The 24,632-nt window shown below is 42.8% G+C and overlaps 1 protein-coding gene across 10 annotated transcripts in view; it reads right to left on the reverse strand.

The window, feature by feature from the left end:
- The window catches only part of LOC130285427 (dynein axonemal heavy chain 11-like), a 523,820-nt gene that overhangs the window by 206,984 nt on the left and 292,204 nt on the right, over positions 1 to 24,632 (reverse strand). For all 10 annotated transcript variants that reach the window (XR_008847325.1, XM_056536793.1, XM_056536797.1 and 7 more), the window contains 3 exons: positions 8,320 to 8,433; positions 8,099 to 8,242; positions 764 to 946 (listed from right to left, as the gene is read on the reverse strand). Coding sequence is in view for 9 of the 10 variants with exons in the window: in XM_056536793.1 (XP_056392768.1) it covers positions 764 to 946; positions 8,099 to 8,242; positions 8,320 to 8,433 (441 nt within the window). In the remaining variant the exon portion in view is untranslated. The remainder of the gene's footprint in view (positions 1 to 763; positions 947 to 8,098; positions 8,243 to 8,319; positions 8,434 to 24,632) is intronic.

Here is a 24,632-nt window from a genome sequence, read left to right on the forward strand (position 1 = left end):
CTTTCTTGAGCAAGTGGACCTTGCAGGCACTTTCAGTCCTTCACGGTGTGGTGTGTTACCAATTGTTCTCTTGGTGACTATGGTCTTTACTGCCTTGAGATCATTGACAAGATCCACTTGTGTAGTTCTGGGCTGATTTCTCATTGTTCTCATGATCATTGAGACTCCACGTGGTGAGACCTTGCATGGAGCCCCCGACCAAGGGAGATTGAAAGTTATTTTGTGTTTCTTTCATTTGTGAATAATGGCACCAACTGTTGTAAACCTCTTACTAAGCTGCTTGGCAATGGTCTTGTAGCCCATTCCAGCCTTGTGTAGGTCTACAATCTTGTCCCTGACATCCTCTTTGGTCTCGGTCATAGTGGAGAGTATGGAATCTGATTGTTTGATTGCTTCTATGGTCACGTGTCTTTTATAAAGTAACAAGCTCAGATTAGGAGCCCTCACTCCCAATCTCAGCTTGTTACATGAATAAAAGACACCTGGGAGACAGAAATTCTGTTGGGATCAAATACTTATTTCACTAAAATGTAAAATGTAAATCAATTCATAATTTCTTTGAAATGCGTTTTTCTTCTTCTTTTTTTGTTATTCCGTCTCTCACTGTTCAGAAAAACCTACTATTAAAATTTTCTTTCATTGCTGTGTCAGTGGGCAAACATACAATACCATCAGGGGATCAAAAACTTTTTTCCTTCACTGTAACTATAAGTTTCTGCTGCAACAGTACACAGTAGTTTTCATCGTAATTTTAATACCTTACCTCGTGAAATTTGATGATATTAATAACCCAAGCACATAGGCCCGCAGCTGCAGAGGATTTTGTGCGCACAAATTCTGGGTTAAACTCGGGATCTCTTAAATAGTCATCTTTTATAGTCTTGACAACTGCATCTGGAATATGCTCTTTGTCGAAATTAATCAGGTTCTGTAAAAATTCATCCACCTGTGAGACAATAAAATGTTGTTAATGCTCATCACTGGTAAATGTTATTACTTATGAAAGAAGGTCACCGTGAGAAAAAGAAATCTTAGAATGTCGCGCCCACCCGTTTCTGTTTGATATCCCTCAGCTCTGCTCTGAGAGTGGCGCAAGCAGTGTATGGACATTCAGAGGAAGTCAACAGAAACTCTGTTGACTTCCTCTGATTATTCGTACACCATTTGTGGCACTACCTGGCGGCAGCCCTGTGTGTTCAGTGAGGTTTTGGGGTGGGGCCGTGCGTCGGTGTGACTGTAATGCGTGGTTCTGCCCCCAAACCTCACTGAACACACAGGGCTGCCGCCTGGTAGCCCTGTGTGTATACTCGTCACAGAATACGCAGCATATGTCCCACTGTGCAGCACATTTTGCACAGAGTGAAATACACTGCGTTAGCACTATGTGGGACTGTACCCTTAGAGCGATGAAGATGCCACATCACTTGCATGACTGTGCAGCCTCTTCAATCAGCTTACTGGTGAGTGGGGTGTCTACAAAACTACAACTCTCACCATGACCGTGAAGCTAATGGTTGTCCGGGCATACTGGGATTTGTAGTTTTGCAACAGCTGGAAGCACCCTGGTTGACAAACACTGATCTATCCTAAGGATAGTCCATCAGTATGAAAGTCCTGGAAAATGACTTTACAGTATGGATTTGTTCTGATGTTAGCAAACAAAAAGAAGAACGGGGGGGTCAAATAAATCAATAATCACAGTTATGTGGGTGTTGATTAGTGCACATTTAAGCACAAAACAAGAAAAAGAGAAGAAGCGTTAAATCGAAAAATCATCAGCACACCAATATTATGATGCTAACAAGACAATTCTTTATTGAGTACAAAAAATCCCCTAAAAACAGCTACAATTGTGTCACCAGGGAGGAAAAGTGCTAAAACCAATTAAAAGATGGGCTTATTAAGGGAGGGGCCATGAACCCCCATTGGCACCCATCCTACTATGTGCTAGATGTTCTTATACTCCATTCAGATAACATGTATAATAAAGATATGATACAGTACACAGCCAAAGTAACACAGGGAATAAATTATACAAAAACAGTAGTGTCAATACTATGAATAATATCAGCCTCAATTAACGATTGCTATTGCCACAATTCCTGTATACTTGCGATCATTTGAAATCATAGGAAGCAAGCATCACAGACTGAATGGAGAGACCAGATGGATATTGGTATCGGCATGAGGACGGGGGCACAAGAGACCCCACGTGTTCCGTCGCTCCCAAGGCAACTTCCTCAGGGGTGTTGACTTACACAAAGGGAGGTAGTAAACATCCAAATTTGCTGTCATTACAAGTCAATATTGAGATGCAGTAAAATATAACTATGTCCAATGACAATGTTACGCAATTAAGTTCTGATTTTAAACCTCCATGAGAAAGCACAAAACAGACATTACAGCTGATCTGTAAAAATTGAACACCTTAGGTCGTGCTGAGGTAGTGTTGTGAGTCTAAGACAAAATAAACATAACTATAACAGTTATATTGTTGAGCTATAACAGTGGCAAAAAAGGGAAAAAAAAAGTTCAAAAAAGAAAAAAAAGCTCCTCACTCATTGTACCAAAAAATTTAAATCGTTGGGGGGAAATTGTGAAAAAAAATCCTGTCATTTTCCAACTTTTTGGGGGGTTTCGTTTCCACTGTTCAGTAAAAATGACACACTATATTTATTATGTTGGTCCATACGATTACATAGAAACCCAATTTATATAGGTTTTGTTTTATTTTACTACTTGCAAAAAATCATAACTTTTTGTACGAAAATTTGTATGAATAAAATTGTCTTCTTCTGACTCCTATAACACTTTAACTATTCCATATATAGGGATGTATGAAGGCTAATTTTTTGCACCGTGAGCTGAAGTGTTTATTGGTTTCATTTTTGTTTTGACTTTTTGATTCTGTACTTTGGTCACTGTGCGGTTTCATTAAGATTATATTTTAATAGTTCGGACATTTCCGTATGCTACGTTACAACGTATGTTTAGGTTTTATTTTTTTGTATATATTATTTGATTTGAAAAACAGGAAAGGGGGGGGGGGTTGATTCAAACTTTTAATAGGGAAGGAGCTTATTCACATTTACATTTTTTAACCTTTTTTTTCTCACTATTTTTTGTCCCCATAAAAAAATATTACGGTACTTGTAATCTGCCGACTGCATACACAAAAACAATGTTGTACTATAGCACAGCATTAAAGGGGTACTCCAGTGGAAAACTTTTTTTTTTTTTTTAAATCAACTGGTGCCAGAAAGTTAAACAGATTTGTAAATTACTTCTATTAAAAATTCCAGTGCTTATTAGCGGCTGTATACCACAGAGAAAATTATTTTCTTTTTGGATTTCTTTTCTGTCTGTCCACAGTGCTCTCTGCTGACACCTCTTTGCATTTTAGGAACTGTCTAGAGCAGGATATGTTTGCTATCAAGATTTTCTCCTGCTCTGGACCTTTCTTGACATGGACAGAGGTGTCAGCAGAGAGCAATTTGGTCATGACAGAAAAGAAATCCAAATGCTGTAGTATACAGCAGCTAATAAGTAGTGGAAGGATTAAGATTTTTTTTAATAGAGGTAATTTACAAATCTGTTTAACTTTCTGGCATCAGTTGATTTTAAAAAAAATTCCCCTTGAATCAGTGTTATTGCAGATCCACTTGTACAGGCTGCCAAGGGTGCCTGCACAGTTGGAGCACCAATCGGATAGAACTTAGCTAGGTAAGGTACCTCCATCCGTCCTCTAAGCTGATCAGAACATGGCAATTTCACTGCAGTAGTCTCAATCTGCTAACTGGCAACTGATTTTAGCACTTTTAAATGCTGCAATTGACTTTGACCTGGGTGTCTAAAAGGTTAATCCCGGACATCACCCTGGTCAGTAATGTCTGGTATTAGCCATGGGTCGTGGATGCTAATGGCAGTCAGGACCAACCAGGTATGAAGCAGAGCACGATTCACAGACTGGGAATGGGCACAGGGAGTACATGTACGTCCTGTGTCCTTAAGGGGTTAATGATGCCAATGAAATTTATGTCGCTACATGTCAAGGATGGGTCAAGGGGTTTTCTTCGACTTGTTTACTGATGGCCTGTCTTCAGGATAAGCTATAGTGCAGTAACCCAGCATTGTCACTACACAATAAACAGAGGTGTCTGCTTCCATCTCTGTCCTCTGTATTTGTAGACACTGTTGCTGTCACAAACAGGTGATTGTTGGGGGTGGTGGACCATCAACGATCAGATATTAATGGTCTATCCTCAGGATAGACCATCAGTAAAAAGGTCCCAGCAAATTCACTTTAAAGGGGTACTCCCCCAGACATCTTATCCCCTATCCAAGGGATCTCTGCAGCACCACCCCGCCATCATCACTACAGAGCACACTTGCTCTGTGCATGATGACGGGGCGATGCAGAGGACGGAGCATCGTGACGTCACAGTTCCGCCCCGTGACGTCACATCCCGCCCACTTAATACAAGTCTATGGGAGGGGGCATGGGGATTGTCACACCCCCTCCCATAGTCTTGTATTAAGAGGGCGGGGTGTGATGTCACAGGGGTGGAGCCGTGATGTCACGATGCTCCGTCCCCTGCATTGCCCCGTAATCACGCACAGAGCCAGTGTGCTCTGTAGTGATGACGGCGGGGTGGCGCTGCAGAGATTGCAGGGTCTCCAGCGGTGGGACCCCCACGATCAGATATCTTATCCCCTATCCTTTGCATAGGGAATAAGATGTCTGGGGCAGAGTACCCCTTCGAGGAATGGTTAAAGGACAAATACAGATATGTCCCACAATAATCAATCCTACATACAGGGGGCAAACTAGAGACAGTGGGCGACTACCGACAGGGGCAAGCTACCTCTAGACTGGCTTTTTTTTTTTTTTTTTACCAATTTCTGTTGAAAACTCAGATATTCTTTAAATTTTTTAGGGGGTGTGACAGTGATTTGTATACAGTCTAAGGTCATGGAGAATATTAACATTTACTATGTAGGATGGGGTGGACAATTTATGTTATTATCTTGCAAATATTCTCCCCACTCCACACGCGTCTTTTTAATTTGCATTGGGTTTATAAATAACCTCTTTGGGTTCATTTTACTTTTTCTTCTTGGCTCATTTCTCAATAAATCTGACCCGTAATGACATGCAGCATAACATGAGCAAGCAGGAAAACTGTCAAGAACAGTTTTAGTAAATTGGCCTTAAAATGATAGATAAATAACAACTGAAATGACCTGACCTTTACTGCAGGTGCACTCATCACCTAATACACTGCACATCTCATGGATGGAGATAATTGTGCCATTAGATGAGGGTTGAAGAAGCATTTCTATCTTATGTACTTTCACCATTATGGCTTCAGGGAACACTGCACTGATTATCTGCTGCTTATCCTCTCGCAATGTGATGAGCGTCAGCACCAGAGCCTAAGAAAAGCTGAAGTGATGTACAAGATAATGGTCTACTGTACTACTGGTCTTCTCTCCAAAGTAACATACAGCTCTGCAGCTCCGAGAAATGTGTACTGCTCTGGTGTCTTTTTATTAGCAACTTATACAGGAATATAACCCAGAACTAAGATATTTTCACTGAAAATTGCCGTTACTTGGACACATAAGTAAGTACTGGTCTACACCATATGTATGGCAAACATATTTTCTGGTCAGTGGGTATGGTCACACAAACCAAATGTGCTCCAAGGCAGACAAATGCATAAAAATCAAACACTATTTATTGGGTAACCTATGGAAAAATTATCACACTGGAAATGAAGCCCCTATAAAGGAAAAAAGCATAAAAAGATTGTCTCAAGAAGAGAACCTCTATCCATTGGCCTTAGTGGGAAAATGGAACCAGAATCAGAACAAATATCTGCTTTGTAAGGCTGGGTTCACACTACGTTTTCTCCCATACGGGAGCGCATACGGCAGGGGGGAGCTAAAAGCTCGCGCTCCCGTATGTCACCGTATGCGCTCCCGTATGTCATTCATTTCAATGAGCCGACCGGAGTGAAACGTTCGGTCCGGTCGGCTCATTTTTGCGCCGTATGCGCTTTTACAACCGGACCGAAAACTGTGGTCAACCACGGTTTTAGGTCTGGTTGTAAAAGCGCATACGGCGCAAAAATGAGCCGACCGGACCGAACGTTTCACTCCGGTCGGCTCATTGAAATGAATGACATACGGGAGCGCATACGGTGACATACGGGAGCGCGAGCTTTTAGCTCCCCCCTGCCGTATGCGCTCCCGTATGGGAGAAAACGTAGTGTGAACCCAGCCTAAGGCTACGTTTACGTCAGATAAAGAGCATATGTATAAATATATATATATATATATATATATATATATATATATATATACATATATATATATATATATATATACGTTAGTTAGTCATGGCTGTAAATGTTGGCACCCACAGAAAATGATTGCAGTAGCACATGTTTTGCTATACACATGTTTATTCCCTTTGTGTGTTTTGGAACTAAACCAAAAAAGGAAGGAAAAAAGAAAATTGGACATAATATCGCATCAAACTAAAAAAATGGCACCCTTTCAAAATTGTGGAAAAACAAGATTGTTTCAAGCATGTGATGCACCTTTAAACTCAGCTGGGGCAAGTAACAGGTGTGGGCAATATAAAAATCACACCTGAAAGCAGATAAAAAAGGAGAGAAGTTCACTTGGTCTTTGCATTGTGTGTCTGTGTGTGCCACACTAAGCATGGACAACAGAAAGAGGAGAAGAGAACTGTCTGAGGACTTGAGAACCAAAATTGTGGAAAAATATCAACTATCTCAAGGTTATAAGTTTATCTCCAGAGATCTAGATTTGCCTTTGTCCACAGTGCGCAACATTATCAAGAAGTTTGCAACTCATGGCACTGTAGCTAATCTACCTGAGTGTTGATGGAAGAGAAAAATTTATGAAAGGTGTCAACGCAGGATAGACCGGATGGTGGATAAGCAGCCCCAAACAAATTCCAAAGATACTGATGCTCCCTAAGCCTGCAGGACAGCTTGAATGTCAGCGCGAACTATCCATCGACATTTAAATGAAATGAAACGCTATGGCAGGAGACCCAGGAGGACCCCACTGCTGACACAGAGACATAAAAAAGCAAGATTACATTTTGCCAAAATGAACTTGAGTAAGCCAAGATCCTTCTGGGAAAACATCTTGTGGACAGATGAGACCAAGATAGAGCTTTTTGGTAAAGCACATCATTCTACTGTTTACCAAAAATGGAATGAGGCCTACAAAGAAAAGAACACAGTACCTACAGTGAAACATGGTGGAGGTTAAATTATGTTTTGGGGTTGTTTTGCTGCTTCTGGCACTGGGTGCCTTGAATGTGTGTAAGGCATCATGAAATCTGAGGATTACCAACAGATTTTGGGTCGCACTGTATAGCCCAGTGTCAGAAAGCTGGGTTTACATACGAGATCTTGGGTCTTCCAGCAGGACAATGACCTCAAACATAAGTCAAAAAGCACCCAGAAATGGATGGCAACAAAGCGCTGGAGAGTTCTGAAGTGGCAGCAATGAGTCCAGATCTAAATCCCATTAAACACCTGTGGAGAGACCTTAAAATTGCTGTTGGGAAAAGGTGCCCTTCCAATAAGAGAGATCTGGAGAGGTTTGCAAAGGAAGAGTGGTCCAACATTCCGGCTGAGAGGTGTAAGAAGCTTATTGATGGTTATAGGAAGTGACTGGTTTCAGTTATTTTTTCCAAAGGGTGTGCAACCAAATATAAAGTTAAGGGTGCCAATAACTTACAGTGACCAAAGTTGTAAGTAGATACTGAAAGTGTAGATAGATAGGTAGAGGTAGCCTAAGAAAAACCTCAGATAAACAAGAAAACACCAATATTTTAAATGGCACATGGTAGATGGGTCCTGTTACAGATATGGCATTGGGATCCAAAAGCATCAGGTTGCTCTTCAAGATGAACTTTATGACTCTCAACAATGAAACATGATTTGGCATCAAATACGTCAGGGGTTATTTGCCCATCAGGGAGTCCGAGCAGAGCCTACTCCATAATGTATATTCTGTAAGATTAAAAATAAGAAATAAAAATTCTTACCTTGCTCATCAACACTTTGGAGGCTTTCCAGCTTCTGTCTTTAGGTATTTTGCCATTTGTGGATAAGAGGACAAGTACAGCAGCGGCCACATTGGTTACAGGAGCCGGTGGATTAGGAAACGCTCGAAGCTCTGTAAGATTTAACTTTTGATATTTGAAATAATGAGTTATGTTTTCTTTGTGGTAAAGAAACAACAAGATAAAGAGATCTTGCCACCTACCCTATTCAAGGTGTTTAGAGCTGCATTTGCTGCTTGGAGAGCGGGTTCTGCCTTGGCCAAGTCATCTGCAGATTCTTGTTGCTTTTTTGTTATCTCTGCCTGGAGTGCAGCTACCTGTTAATAAATATTTAAAAAAAAAGGTTCACGTCAAACAAGTTTCACTAACTGAGAATAACATAGTAGAAAATATACAAGGTGGTTAGTGTTGCTGGCTGGATAAAGGCACTTGGTCTTGATCTGTGGTAGACTTGAATTGCTTGGGCCCAATAGGAAAACAATTCTAAAGGCCCACCCCTTGTCTATATAGAAAATAAATACAGAATTAATCTATTAGGTACAGTTGAGCACTTTACTAATATATTTGTATTTATATATTTGGTCCCAGGAATTTGGGGGCAGAAGTATAATTGAATATTTGTGAATTCACCCATAAGAAGTAGGTTGCATTGTCGAAAAATTGCCTCAAAATCTGTTCCAATAGGGGTTGTTTTTTGATTGACTTTTTGAGATGTGTTGTATTAAAGGGGTATTCCAGGAATTTTTTTTATTTGACTATGCTACAGGGGCTGTAAAGTTAGTGCATTTTATAATATAGTGTCTGTACCTGTGTGTGACGGTTTTTTCACAATTCTTATGTGATTTTCATCCCAATATTTATTTTTATCAGCATACAAAATGACTGCTGTCTCGGATTTTTCCCAGCTTGCAATGCGGCCGAGACCAGACTCACTAGTCAGCTGATGACAGGGAGCCTGTCTGCTTCAATGAGTGGAGGGATCAATCTGCAACGAATGCAACAGCTGGAGGCATCCTGATTGAAGACCACAGGTCTGCAGCTCATTTATGTTTCAATGGGTGGAGTGGCTGATGTGTGGGAAGGAGGAAAATGTAATCATGGGATTTGTAGGCAAACAAGAAAACTGAAAACAGGAAATACAAGTTCACAGAATGCTACCCACAGTGTTATGGTAATCTCACAGCATAGCCATTTAGCCCAAGACAAGTGCAGATCCTTCCTAAGCATGTCCATTACTGTCTGCCAGGTACGAACTTAAATCACCTTATGCTGGAGAACCCCTTTAAGGAACAGCCTGTGGCTTTTCTGAATCTCTGGTAGGCTAGTAGGTCTTACCAAATCATTTAAAGGGGTACTCCACTTTTTTAATCAACTGGTGCCAGAAAGCTAAACAGATTTGTAAATTACTTCTATTTAAAAAATCTAATTTTTCCAGTACTTATGTCTGGAGCTGGATGGGTCTGCTATGGGGATTTGCTCCTACTCTGGACAGTTCCTGACATGGACAGAGGTGTCAGCAGAGAGCACTGTGGTCAGACAGAAAGGAAATTCAAAAAGAAAAGAACTTCCTCTGGAACATACAGCAGCTGATAAGTACTGGAAGATTAAGGATTAAGATTTTTAAATAGAAGTAATTTACAAATCTGTTTAACTTTCTGGCAACAGTTGATTAAAAAAAATATTTTCCTGTTGAGTACCCCTTTAAGTAACATCCTATGCTTCATAAATTCTGGGGCATGCCAATTGGCAAAGCAAGGTCTGGAAAAGAGTTTTTTTTACCAATGGTACCCAGTTATTATCCAGGTCTTGTTGATCAGTTGATAAGAGTCTACCTGGCAGCAGATGAGACTGCTGTATTCATACTCATTTGGTGAAAGGTGTAAGTTGAGTGGAATAGGGATTTTATAAAAGAACTGTGTTCTATCATGAACACCCTTAGTTCTGAGACCTACTGGATCATGGGTTTTTAATTTGGTTTCCTGTTTAATGTCCACTTAAAGGGGTATTCCAGGAAAAAAAAAGACTTTTTTTCATATATCAACTGGCTCCAGAAAGTTAAACAGATTTGTAAAATACTTCTATTAAAAAAAATCTTAATCCTTTCAGTACTTATGAGCTTCTGAAGTTAAGGTTGTTCTTTTATGTCTAAGTGCTCTCTGATGACACGTCTCTTGGGAACCGCCCAGTTTAGAAGCAAATCCCCATAGTAAACCTCTTCTAAACTGGGCGGTTCCCAAGACACGTGTCATCAGAGATTACTTAGACAGAAAAGAACAACCTTAACTTCAGAAGCTCATAAGTACTGAAAGGATTAAGATTTTTTAATAGAAGTAATTTACAAATCTGAAACAGAATATTTAACCCGGACCTTCTAAGTGAGTATATATAAATTTAGGATAGGTTATAAATGTAAGTTTGGAACTAATAAGTAAAAATTGATGTAATAAAAAATGAGATCGTGCTTCAATAATAATGCAATAGGTTTATTAAAATATCACAATATAAAAAGTTACTCCTCACAGGGCCCTTCTGTGGAGAACATATAAAATTACAGGCAATCAATTGATACTATATGTACATAGAATAGATTTATAACACTGGCATATTGTGTACAACAAGCAAATATATACTTGCTTGGCTAATTCCCGCATAAGAATAGTTAAGATGAAATGTATCCTTATTATAATATTAGACAGTTTGTAGCAATTTGAAAAATGGTGTTACCCGTCCTTTTTGTAACAACTCGGGAAGTTCACACTGGAGACAAGCGATGTTGTAAGGTGCCTGGAGGGTTTAATGCACCTAATCCTCCAAACAGCGGTCCCAGATGGTATTCAGGTAGTAGCCAAGCAGAGTCCTATTCTGGAGCGGTGGTGATTACCTCGGGCTTATGGCGCTGACAGGCGCCGATGTATAGAAGATGCCGGGAGACCGTTAGCGCTGGCAGGCGCTGGAGATAAAACAGTCCTCACCGCTGGGCTTCAATGCTGGCTGGATGGAACCGGAGACCGCACGCTGAGTACGAGGAGCTCGTCTCGTGTTGCCGGCGTGTGATGTCAGCAGATCTTAGAGCTGGAATCTCTGCACCAGAGTTGAACTTGTAATCGATGGACCGGACGGTACTGAACTGGATATTATGTAGTCCGATGATTCACAGAAGGTAACTGACCGTTGATAGTGGGTAAAGTTCACAAATAGCGTTTGTATAAGTGACTATGTAGACAAGACTAGACACGTTTCAGGGTTAAATAGTGTAACCCTTTCCTCAGTAGTCATACATGGTTGCCATAAAGGATTGCCTTTTATGGCAACCATGTATGACTACTGAGGAAAGGGTTACACCATTTAACCCTGAAACGCGTCTAGACTTGTCTACATAGTCACTGGCACAAACGCTATTTGTGAACTTTACCCACTATCAACGGTCAGTTACCTTCTGTGAATCATCGGACTACATTGTATCCAGTCCAGTATCGTCCGGTCCAACGATTACAAGTTCAACTCTGGTGCAGAGATTCCAGCTCTAAGATCTGCTGACGTCACACGCCGGCAACACGAGGCGAGCTCCTCGTACTCAGCGTGCGGTCTCCGGTTCCATCCAGCCAGCATTGAAGCCCAGCGGTGAGGACTGTTTTATCTCCAGCGCCTGCCAGCGCTAACGGTCTCCCGGCATCTTCTATACATCGGCGCCTGCCAGCGCCATAAGCCCGAGGTAATCACCACGGCTCCAGATCAGGACTCTGCTTGGCTACTACCTGAATACCATCTGGGACCGCCGCTTGGAGGATTAGGTGCATTAAACCATCCAGGCACCTTACAACATCGATTGTCTCCAGTGTGAACTGACCGAGTTGTTACAAAAAGGACGGGTAACACCATTTTTCTAATTGCTACAAACTGTCTAATATTATAATAAGGATACATTTCATCTTAACTATTCTTATGCGGGAATTAGCCAAGCAAGTATATAGGCTTTCCCTACTATTTGATCTGTGCAACAAGTATTTGCTTGTTACAAATAGGCATCTGCTTGTTGTACACAATATGCCAGTGTTATAAATCTATTCTATGTACATATAGTATCAATTGATTGCCTGTCATTTTATATGTTCTCCACACAAGGGCCCTGTGAGGAGTAAGTTTTTATATTGTGATATTTTAATAAACCTATTGCATTATTATTGAAGCACGATCTAATTTTTTTATTACATCAATTTTTACTTATTAGTTCCAAACTTACATTTATAACCTATCCGAAATTTATATATACTCACCTAGAAGGTCCGGGCGAAATATTCTGTTTCTGGTTTTCTCTTTTCTGTAACTGAGGTATAGTTGCATGCCCGAGTTTGACCTCGGTGTGTATTAATTGTGAGCTGCACACACAACTTCCTTTTTTAATTTACAAATCTGTTTACCGTATTTTTCGCCTTATAAGACGCACTTTTTCTTCCCCAAAACTGGGGGAGAAAAGTCGGTGCGTCTTATACGGCGAATACACCCCTATCGTGGCGGTCCCTGCGGCCATCAACGTCCGGGACCCGTGGCTAATACAGGACATCACCGATCGCGGTGATGCCCTGTATTAACCCTTCAGACGTGGCGATCAAAGCTGACCGCCACGTCTGAAGGGAAAGTGACACTAACCCGGCTGTTCAGTCGGGCTGTTCGGGACCGCTGCGATTTCACCGCGGTGGTCCCGTACAGCCCGACTGAATAGCCAGGTTAATGCTTACAGGACACCGGGAGGGACCTTACCTGCCTCCTCAGTGTCTTCTCCGTTCAGGGATCCCTGTATGGCCGGCGCTCTCCTTCCTCGTCATCATGTTGTCGCGTACGTGCGTAACGACGGCGACGGAGAGCCAGGATACCCGGCCGGCAGCAGAGACGTTCCGGAGCGACGGGGACACGGCGGCAGCGATGGAGCGACATCCAGGGCAGCGGTGACGAGCGGTGACGGGTCTGGAGCGGCGGGGACACGTGAGTTTTAAATCCTATGCAGTGGTCTTCAATCTGCAGACCTCCAGATGTTGCAAAACTACAACTCCCAGCATGCCCGGACAGCCAACGGCTGTCCGGGCATGCTGGGAGTTGTAGTTTTGCAACATCTGGAGGTCCGCAGGTTGAAGACCACTATTGGGTTCAAAATCTTTATTTTTTTAGATTTTGCACCTATAAATTGGGTGCGTCTTATACGCCGGTGCGTCCTATAGGGCGAAAAATACGGTAACTTTCTAACCCCTTTAACTTCGTATTTAGATTCTCAATAAATTTACACAAGGGTGTGTCTGTCCATGGGTACAAGTATTCATGGATAAGAATTTACCATATTAACAATGGCACCTAATTTCACTCGGTGAGAACAGTCATACAATACAATTCAGATACCATAAGAAAAGGAAAACGCAGCAAGCTTTACATTTCTCTTCTCTTCCCCATTTAATCCTAGTTTTGTTGCAACTGAACTGCACTGTATAAATGACTATAAATGGTAAAAATGGCAATGAATGCATAAGTATAAAGATGGGGCTGTATTGTAAATTGGCATTACTAGGAATTACTGAATGGAACTACGTCATGTTGTTGACTGTGGCCTTCAGCTCCAAAAGATAAACACTTAGTGGAGGAAAGGCGATGCTCTGATGATAGATTTCCTGGCAAGTCACACTACAAACAAGGCTGCTCCTCTGGGACCGCTGCTTACAGCACCCTAAGGGCTTCAATTTAGTAGGATGCTTTAACTATGTCTAAGCTTGTCTATTAAACCATATCTCTAGGGAAATACACGGTTACAGAGAACCATCAAAATATTTAACATGTCTCAAGCTCATTTTATAGCTCAAGATTTCAATGCTTTGCTATGAACGTCTCTATGTTAGGACTTATGGCTGTACACATATATTAGTCTAATTAACACAAACATCTAGATCCTTAAAGGGGTACTCCGGTGAAAACCTTTTTTTTTTTAAAGGACAACTGCAGCTTAATATACACTTATCCCCTATCTACAAGATAGGGGATAAGTGGTTGATCGCGGGGGGGTCCGACCGCTGGGACCCCCCACGAACTTCTGCACAGCCGTGGCTCTCCCGTGCCTGCCGCAGCATGACGTTGCGGCCGGCACGCCTCCTCCATGCATCTCTATGGGCTCCCCCATAGAACTGTATGGGGACGGGGAGGAGACGGGGCGTCACCGTCGACCTCTAGGTCGACGCTACGCGCCTTAGCGCTCACTATGAGCGCCAATGGCAGCGCCCCGTTAGGGAGATCTCGGGGAGTCCCAGCGGTCGGACCCCCCGCGATCAAACACTTATCCCCTATCTTGTAGATAGGGGATAAGTGTATATTGCGCTGCAGTTGTCCTTTAAATCAACTGGTGCCAGAAAGTTAAACAGATTTGTAAATTACTTCTATTTAAAAATCTTAATCCTTCCTGTACTTATTAGCTTCTGAATACTACAGTGGAAATTCTTTTCCGTTTGAAACACAGAGCTCTCTGCTGACATCAAAAGCACAGTGCTCTCTGCTGACATCTCTGTCCATTTTTAGGAACTGTCCAGGGTAAAATGAAATCCCCATAGCAAACATATGCTGTTCTGGACAGTTCATAAAATGGACAGAGATGTCAGCAGAGAGCACTGTGCTCGTGATGTCAGCAGACAGTTCTGTGTTTCAAAAAGACAAACATTTCTGCTGTAGTATTCAGCAGCTAATAAGTACAGGAAGGATTAAGATTTTTTAATAGAAGTAATTTACAAATCTGTTTAACTTTCTGGCACCAGTTGATTAAAAAAAAATAATACGTTTTTCACCGGAGTACCCCTTTAATCCCCAACCAGAGATCAGAAGCCCCATGTGGTTTACCTCACACCACACATGTGGCTCATCATAGGTTCACCATGAGTTGTTACTGTATACACTAACTACAATACAACACATACATTAACAATATCATACATATATATGCCTGTTTTATGTATGGGATAATACACTTGGGCCATCTGTACGTAGTTATGTTTAAGTCAACGTCTGAGACTTGACAATAGACTACAGTGATCCCTCAGCTTACGATGGCCTCAACATACAATAGTTTCAACATACAATGGTCTTTTCTGAACCATTGTAACTTGAAACCAGAATCAACATACAATGCTAATGGAATTTGCGAAACGTGTCAATGGCTGGAAGAACCAAACAATTGGATGGATATTTCACTGGTAAAACCCGTGTATTCCTAAAGTGCATGCAGTGACTGGTGTCTGGTAGCGCCCCCTACAGTAAAGGGAGGTATTACATGTTCTTTACTCGTTACCTGTGCCAGGGTTAGCTGCTCCTTTGGACATCAAGTGAGAACGGCTCCTTTTTCCCTTTTTTAGTATAGCGTGTTCTTTACAGGACCCTGAAGAAGCTCCTGTCCTCTACACAGACCAGTGTTTCCCGAAGAGGGTGCCTCCAGCTGTGGCAAAACTACAACTCCCAGCATGGCCGGACAGCCTTCGGCTGTCCGGGCATGCTGGGAGTTGTAGTTTTGCCACAGCTGGAGGCACCCTGGTTGGGAAATACTTAAATAGACAGCGATTTACAGCTCCCGGCAGATCTTTCTTACTTTTATATGTAAGGATTTACTTTATCTATATTAGTTATCTTCTTATTTTTCTTTAATCCTCACTTTTTCCAATTTTTGGATGACATTTTGGTGGCTTCAGAACCAATTACCAGGTTTCCATAGAGTTATGGTCTCAACATATGATGGTTTCAACATACAATGGTCGTCCCAGAACCAATTAATATTGTAACTTGAGGGACCACTGTTGTGATAATAGTCAAACCAGAGACCGGTTTCTCTGGCTCACATCCCTAGTCATGTTTCAAGGCTTTTCATGGGTCAGATATTGACCTACAGGATAATTTCCTACAGGTGGCAGTAAAGGGACAGTTTTGTGTCATCTGGAGAACTATTTTGGAGAGCTGATAAACTGAAATATGTATCTGATTTTCGTTTTTTAAAGGTTTAAGATTTTGTGCTTCTTTGCATTGTATATGTCAAGGTTCTTGACTTAAAAGCAGCTTTTCACTAAGTCTGGCTCAAAGGGTACAAATGGTTGGGGACCTCATAAAACAGATCACGCATTAAAAAATGTATAGCAAGGGTGGACTGAGAATGATTCACGCCACTGAGCAATGAAGTTCACTATGCTGGTGGCTTACATTAATGGGGTTATCCACCATAAAGTGATTTTAGTACTTACCTGCTAGACAGTGATGGACATGCTTAGGAAGGATCCGCTTGTCTTGGAGCTAAACGGCTATGTTCTGAGTCAACCATAACACCAGTTTTGTGAACTGGCTATTTCCTGTAGGAGTTCCCTCCTTCGAACTACAGGTCGCATAATTCCATGTTTGTAAGTGTGAGGTCATTTTTCTTCCTCTCACACATCAGCCACCCCACTCCAGCAACAGCTGGAGGCCAAAATAAATTCCCTGCAGAATAATCTCACCCCCACCTAGTGAAGCAAGGACAGGCATCCTCTGAACACCTGACTAGTGATGTAATGTCTCGGGCCGCACTGCAACCTGGGAAAACCTGAGACAACACTCATTTTGTATGCTGTTAAAAATAAACATTGGGGCCAAAATCACATAAGAATTGTAAGACCACCATGAAACACAGGTACAGACACCGTATTATGAACTACACTACAGCCCCTGCAGCACAGTCAAATAAACATTTCTGCATGCACTTCTTTTCTGTACCACAAAAATTAATTCTGGGATGTGAGGACGAGAGTGTTATAGTTGCTTTTCCTCTCCTACAAGGTTTAGGTAGGAAGACCAGGCAACACAGGGTACTCTTCTAGTAGGATTATAAACAGTGCTACAAGTTTAGCCCATTTAGTCAGTCATGGCCATACACAATAATGAATATTTATGTCTACAACCATTTCTCTTTTGGCCCCAAAGCACTGCATTTTATGGCTTTCTTGCAAGGACAGGTGAATAGCCTAGTTAAAAAAAAAAAAAAAGCAAATGTATATGAGGTAAATGACAAGTATGTGGCCATGTTTGAAATGGTGCAATCTGCTGTTACAGTCACCCAGACACAAAAAAAAACACTGGGAGAGATATTCAAAAATTACTGTAATTTCTGTTACATCAATATTAATCACACTTTTTTTTCTCCTCACATTTTCAAAGGTCTCTTGTGACCTATGAAAATATGTGAGATGTCATTTTTGGGCCACTTTTTTTTTTTTTTTTTTTTGCACCAAACTTGCCAGATTTGATGGTAGAACTTTTTCTTGCCGCCAAATTGAATTTTTTTTGCCCCAAAATTGTTGTTTGTCTCCAAAATCCATCATTTTTGTTGCCAAATTTGCAGATTTTGGCACCAAATTGTAAACCCCCAAAAATTCAGGCAGAAGCATCTCACGTAATATTCAATGATTACTAGAGCCCAAACAAGCTAGAACGGTGTGGATAAAACATGTCCAGGGGTTAAATGTGAGTGCAGATGCAGTGACCATGAAGAAAATAAAAATTTTAACATTTGCCAATAATTCATATTTATAGTTTAATAACTGATTAAATATCCCCTTTAAAAAAAAAAAACTAAACAAAAAAACTAAACAAAAAAAACTACAACCATTTTTGTGATTTCTACACTAGTAAAGAGCTGGTGAAACTGATGAAAAGATTTATTTATGGGGGTCATAACAAATGGGACAAAGCTCAATTGAGGATGTTAGCAGTGCAAAATCCCAATGTGTCCATCTCTGCTTTTAAAAGCCTGGCTATTCAGGTTCTAGAGCCTGAGACTGAGTCTGAGGAGAGTTATACCCCTATGCCAGAACCCCTGGATGCGGCAGCCAGCCCCAAACTACCACCACCACCGGCTCCCGCCCCAGTATCTAATGCCCTACCAGCCTCCACAGCCTCAGAAATTCAGAGTGTCAAAGAAGACATTGAACAATTGACTCAGGCTGTGAAGGAACTTGCCAGTCAGGCCGCTAAAGCCAACCGTGAACTGCCCCTACCTAAGAGACATGTATCTGCTCCTGCCCCAGTCAAGTTAACCCCCACCATAATCCGCCCAATAGGCCCCCAGGGACTCAAAAGCCCTTTTGCACCTATTGCAACAAATCGGGACATTGGAAGGTACAATGTTGGGATTTAAACGGATTTCCATTGAGGTCACGGACTGGCCCTCAGGAAAGCAGATATCAGGTCCGAGCCCAGAACAATCGAAGTCCGGACTCTGCCTATATGTCGCCCTTTGCCCCTGTGTAAAATTTGTTGTGGAGGGTATCCCGTTGGAGGCACTAATCGATACAGGGTCACAAGTGTACACTATATCTAAAGAGCTGTTTTACAAGTAACATAGTTTATAAGGTTGAAAAACGACCATCAAGTCCATCAAGTTCAACCTATAACCCTTATGAGTCCCTACTGAGTTGATCCAGAGGAAGGCAAAAAACCCTCATACTAGAGGTAAAAATTCCTTCCCGACTCCAAATATGGCAGTCAGAATAAATCCCTGGATCAACGTTCTGTCCCTATAAATCTAGTATACATAACCGGTGATGTTATTAGTCTCCAAAAATGCATCCAGAGCCCCTTTTGAACTCTTTTACAGAGTTTACCATGACCACCTCCTCAGGCAGAGAATTCCACAGTCTCACTGCTCTTACAGTAAAGAACCCCCATCTGTGCTGGTGTAGAAACCTTCTTTCCTCTAAACATAGAGGATGCCCCCTTGTTATAGATACAGTGCTGGGTATAAATAGATCATGGGAGAGATCTCTGTACTGTCCCCTGATATATTTATACATAGTTATTATGTTGCCCCTAAGGCTTCTTTTTTCTAAACTAAATAACCCTAATTCTGATAATCTTTCTGGGTACTCTAGTCCTTCCATTCCCCGTATTACCCTGGTTGCCCTTCTTTGAACCTTCTCCAGCTCCACTATATCTTTCTTGTACACTGTTGCCCAGTACGGTACACAGTGTTCTTCTATGTGTGGTTTGACTAGTGATTTGTACATCGGTAGAATTATTTCCTTGTCGTGGGAATCTATGCCCCTATTGATGCACCCCTTGATTTTATTTGCCTTGGCCACAGCTGTTTGATACTGGTTACTACAGCTAAATTTACTGTTAACTAAGACTCCCAAGTCCTTTTCCACATCAGTCATCCCAAGTGTGCTCCCAATTAATACATCATCCCAGCCCGGATTTTTCCTACCCCTGTGCATCACCTTACATTTATCAGTGTTGAACCTCATCTGCCACTTCCCAGCCCAAACCTCCAACCTATTCAGATCCATTTGTAATAGTGCACTGTCCTCTATAGTGTTAACTGCTTTACAGAGCTTAGTATCATCTGAAAAGATTGCTACTTTACTATTCAACCCCTCTACAAGGTCATTAATGAATATATTAAATAGGACAGGACCCAAGACTGACCCCTGTGGTACCCCACTAGTAACAGTCACCCAATCAGAATAAGTACCATTAATAACCACCCTCTGTTTCCTATCACTGAGCCAGTTACTTACCCACTTACACACATTCACCCCCCAGCCCAATTCTTCTAATTTTATGCACCAACCTTTTATGTGGCATTGTATCAAATGCTTTGGAAAAATTCAGATATACGACATCCAGTGATTGCAAGTACTGGAATGTTAATTTGTTGTGTGAACCTGACAGTGTTGATGTCAAGGAAGTGGCAGGTAACAGGAAACCAATACTCAGGTATCAAGTGGGGAAATGTGCTTAAGGCACAGGGAGTGATTGTAACTGATGTGTCTGATAAGGGATCTGCAGAATTCATATTGGGGATGAATTTCATGAAACATTGTTTTACTGACATAGTAGATTCTTTGCATGCCTCTCTCCCTTACATGTCCCCCTCAGGCCAGCGGACTGCGCAGCATCACTTAAAGGTTCTCCAAGCGGAGCAGAAGTTTGCCAATCGACAAGGAGGAGTTTGCAAAGTACGGATTCAAGACATCAGGTCGGTAATCTTACAACCTAACATAGAGACAGTCCTGTGGTACCGTGCCCGTCCCGGAGGGAGAAATAAGGACTATCAAGCCCTGTTGGAGCCGATCCAGTTGGAAGATCATCCACTAGTTCAAGCAGCAAGGAGTCTAGTCACCGTTATTGATGGGAAAGTTTCAGTCCGGCTAGTCAATCTGTCAAGTGTGGCTACCATCCTACCAAAGTACACTCCAGTGGCCCAGTTGTATCTTCTAGAGCCAGGTGATATTTTATCAGAACACAAAGTGGCTCAACAACAAGCAGCCCAAGTGACTCCAGGTTCTGTGGAAAGTCCCCCCAAACCCTGGTGGGCGCAAATTTAAGTGGGAGATGAAACCACCCCAAAGGATCAAGTCAACGGGGTTATCAATGTCGCCAAGAGGCACCACGAAGCCTTCAGTAAGCATCCTACAGACTTTGGACGTAAGTCCATGATCCAGCATCGGATTTTGACAGGCACCTATCAAAGAGAGACACCGTCCGGTCACACCAGGCATGTACCAAACCGTCATGAAGATGTTAGTCAACATGAAGGACGCCAATGTAATTCAGGAAAGTCAGAGTCCCTGGGCGGCAGCCCCTAGTTCTGGTCAAAAAGAAGGATGGGACCATACGTTTCTGTGTCGACTATAGGAAACTGTATGACATCACCCATAGGGACGCCTATCCTCTTCCAAGAATCGAGGAATCACCCACCGCTCTTGGGTTGGCAGCGTACTTCTCCACCTTGGACTTAACCAGTGGGTATTGGCAAGTGCCTATGGCTGAGGAAGACTGAGCGAAAACAGCCTTTGTGACCCCCATGGGACTGTTTGAGTTCAAGAGCATGCCGTTCAGGCTGTGAAATGCCCCTGCTACCTTCCAGCGGCTGATGGAGCGATGCTTGGGCCATTTAAACTTCCAGAGTGTCCTGCTGTACCTTGATGATATCATTGTATACTCTAAGTCCTATTAAGAGCACCTTGGTCATCTGTCAGACGTCTTCCAAGTATTGATCAAACATGGATGGAAGATGAAGCCGTCCAAGTGCCATCTGCTCAAACCTCAGGTACACTACCTAGGTCATGTTGTCAGCGCTGAGGGAGTCCAGCCTAATCCCAACAAGGTGGAAATTGTTAAGAATTGGCCAACCCCGCGCACAGTGAAAGATGTCCGGAGCTTCCTGGGATTTGCCGGGTATTGCCGCCGCTTCATTCCTCACTTCACCCAGATTGCAGAACCCCTCACAGCCCTCTTGCAGGGTACAGCGAAGGAGAACTACAGTGAGAAGCCACCTGTGGCCTGGACCAAAGAGCACGAGACAGCCTTCCAAGCCCTGAAACACCTACTGAGGGAGCCACCGTTCCTGGCATGTCGAGACTACACTCAACCATTCCGGCTGTACGCCGATGCCAACTTTGAAGGTTTGGGGGCGGTCCTATCCCAAGTCCAGGAAGGACAATAGCGGGTGATAGCCTATTCCAGTTGTAATCTGTGCGGAGCAGAAAAGAATGATGCCAATTACAGCTCCTTCAAGCTGGAACTCATTGCCCTCTTATGGGCTGTGACTGAGAAGTTTAAAGATTACCTGGCTGCCACACCATTCACTGTCTATACCGATAATAATCCATTGGCCCACCTGAACACTGCCAAACTGGGTGCCATTGAGCAGCGGTGGGCTTCAAAGTTGGCCAATTATGACTTCACCATCAAGTACAGAAGCAGCAAGTCCAATGTCAATGCTAATGTATTATCTCGGATGGCCCCCGGCAAGGAACCACCTGTCGAAGACGAGATGCTCCCATTCTACCAGAGATTTGTGAGTCAGAATACTGTAACTATCCTCGAAGAGGGCGAATCTAGGTCCAAGAAAGTCCAGGAAGATTTGTACACCTGGAGGACTCTGTAGGACGAAAGTCGAGTCATGGAGGATCTGTTGGACTACCTTCTAATGAAAAAGGTACCAACCTTGTCTATGTCGGGCTCAGAGCCACTACGAGTTGAAACGGCTGTGGCGACAAAGAAAGTGACTGTTCGTGCATAAGGGACTGTTGTACCGAAACTCTTTGGATCCGGTTTCGGTTGAATTACTTCATTAGATCCTGGTTCCTCAAAGGGACGCGGCGATGGTCCTCAATGCCTACCATGATTAGTCGGGACACTTCAGAGTCCACAAGACAGAAGCCACTGTCAGGCGACGGTTTTACTGGATTGGGATGCAGAGCAACAATGAGAAATGGTGCAGTGAGTGTGCCGTCTGCAACGTCACCAAGAAAGGGCATAAGGATGCCAGAGCACCCCTCCATTCCATCCAGAGTGAAAGGCCTAACCAGTTGGTCACGCTAGACCATGTCAAGTTGTCTACTACCAGGTCCGGGTACTCTTATGCTCTAACCATGGTGGATTATTACTCCAAGTGGGTTGTAGTCGTACCAGTCAAAGATCTTACAGCCAAAACCACAGCCCAGATGTTCTGCTCCCATTGGGTACGAATCCTTGGATGTCCAGAGTCTGTCCTTACTGATCGAGGAACGGCCTTTGAGGCCCAACTCTTCCAAGAGCTGTGTCAATTTCATGCCTGCAAGAAACTCAGGACAACTGCCTATCACCCTCAAGGGAACAGGCTCTGTGAGAGGATCACTCAAGTCTTCATCCACATGCTGTGAGCAGCATCTGTGTCCAGGCACGAAGAGTGGCCCCAGTTGTTACCTGAGCTCTTGGAGATTTATAACAACACAGTGCACTATTCAACTGGATACACCCCATTCTATTTGATGATGGGCCGACATGGCAAGCTACCAAAAGATCGCACATTCGGACTCAGGGCTCCATTCAATAACTCTACGCAGGCTTCTATGGAATGGGTCTCCGACCATCAAAGAAGGATCCAAGAAGCAAAAGATTGTCAACAGAAAGATGGGTGAGGCTCATCAGAAGCAGCAGCAAGACTAAAACCGTCATGTCTCCGCCAAACCCCTCCAAATAAGTGACAAGGTCTGGCTGCGGAAGTTCCCAAGAGCTCACAAACTGGACTCCATCTGGGAAACGGAGCCCTATATGGTGACTACAGTACCCTACCCTGACTCAGATGTGTGTGCAATCCAGAAGTCCAGGTACGAACCGCAAGTTGTTCATCGCAATCAAATCAAGTTGTGTCACAAGGAGGATTTGCCTGTGCTTCCGATACCTCCCTCACTACCAGTCAAACCTGCGAGGGAGTATGTGCCCGCAGAGGGAATTCACCTGTCCATGGATGTTCCCATGTTCCCTTCTAGCTGAGCTGCAAACCTGTGCAACCAACTCTAGTGATTACACCGGCTCAAGCTCTGTCACCGTTGGCACAAGAATATACTCCAGTCTCCAGATCACCTGCCTCACCCATGACCGAACCTCCAAGTCCAAGTTCAAGTCCTGCCAGTCTAGAGTCACAACCTACTTCGCCTCCTGAAAGGGGGGAACCTGTCGCAAGTCCAGCTGAGTCAAGAGCTCCTGAAGAGGTTTCTGTTCCTGAGTCCCAAGAGATGGTGCTGTGTAGGTCCCAACGTTCCATACAAGGGCAGATACCCGCCTGATACAAAGACTAAAGTACACATAGTTGTGTACACATCATGTACACAAGTCATGTACACATAAGTATTGTATTCCTCAGTCACATACAGTAGTACTGTAGTACTCAACATTTCACAGTCTACTTAATGTCAAATGTATCTAATGTCATATATCATTATATTTGTGCGCAGGATACTTTCCTGGCTAGAAAGTACTCCTGATACTCACCTAAATGCACGTAGTCAATACAAGGTAACAGAAATTTCAAAATGTTATCTATAAAAGTTGACTAGCATAAATAAGTCTAGGGGAAAAAAACTAAAAGTAGTGTTCTGGGGAGATGTGTTTTAAATGCCTAGGGACCCCAGTAGCCAAGGTATTGGGCAAAGAGCCTCAGGCAACCCAATCCAAAAATGTCTAACTTTAAAGTTCTAAGTCTAGTTGTGTATACAATGTCTAGTAAATAGTCTAGTCATGCATAGTATGTTATATACATAGTCACAATGGCATGTTGTGTATAGTTAAGTGTAAAATGCATAGTCCAGTTGTTATATGCATTGTCAAAAGTCCTTAAATAAAAGTTATCTGTCATCACTAATCCTGTTCAACCACAAGCCAGAGCGTGTATGGACAATTTATACAAATACCAGCCCGAAATGGATATTTGTTATCTAAAAATGCCTCAGAACTGCATCTGGCCCCGCGGTCACTTCGTCCCTCAACTCTGACAGCACCTACGTCGAGGACGACTTATGTTAAGTATGGGGGTTTGGGCCCTGTCAGGTTGAGACCCTCAGTAACCTGACAGGATCCTAATGTATAGATAGAGCAGAGGACCTGTGAGAGGTTGTCTCAAGGACCTGTAAGTCTGTCACATGTTATGTTATGCAGTCACATGATTTATTGTCACATGTTCTCCCAGAGAGCACCAGCTTAACCCCATGAA

The sequence above is a fragment of the Hyla sarda genome, chromosome 8, assembly GCF_029499605.1.
Source record: "Hyla sarda isolate aHylSar1 chromosome 8, aHylSar1.hap1, whole genome shotgun sequence".
NCBI lineage: Eukaryota > Metazoa > Chordata > Amphibia > Anura > Hylidae > Hyla > Hyla sarda.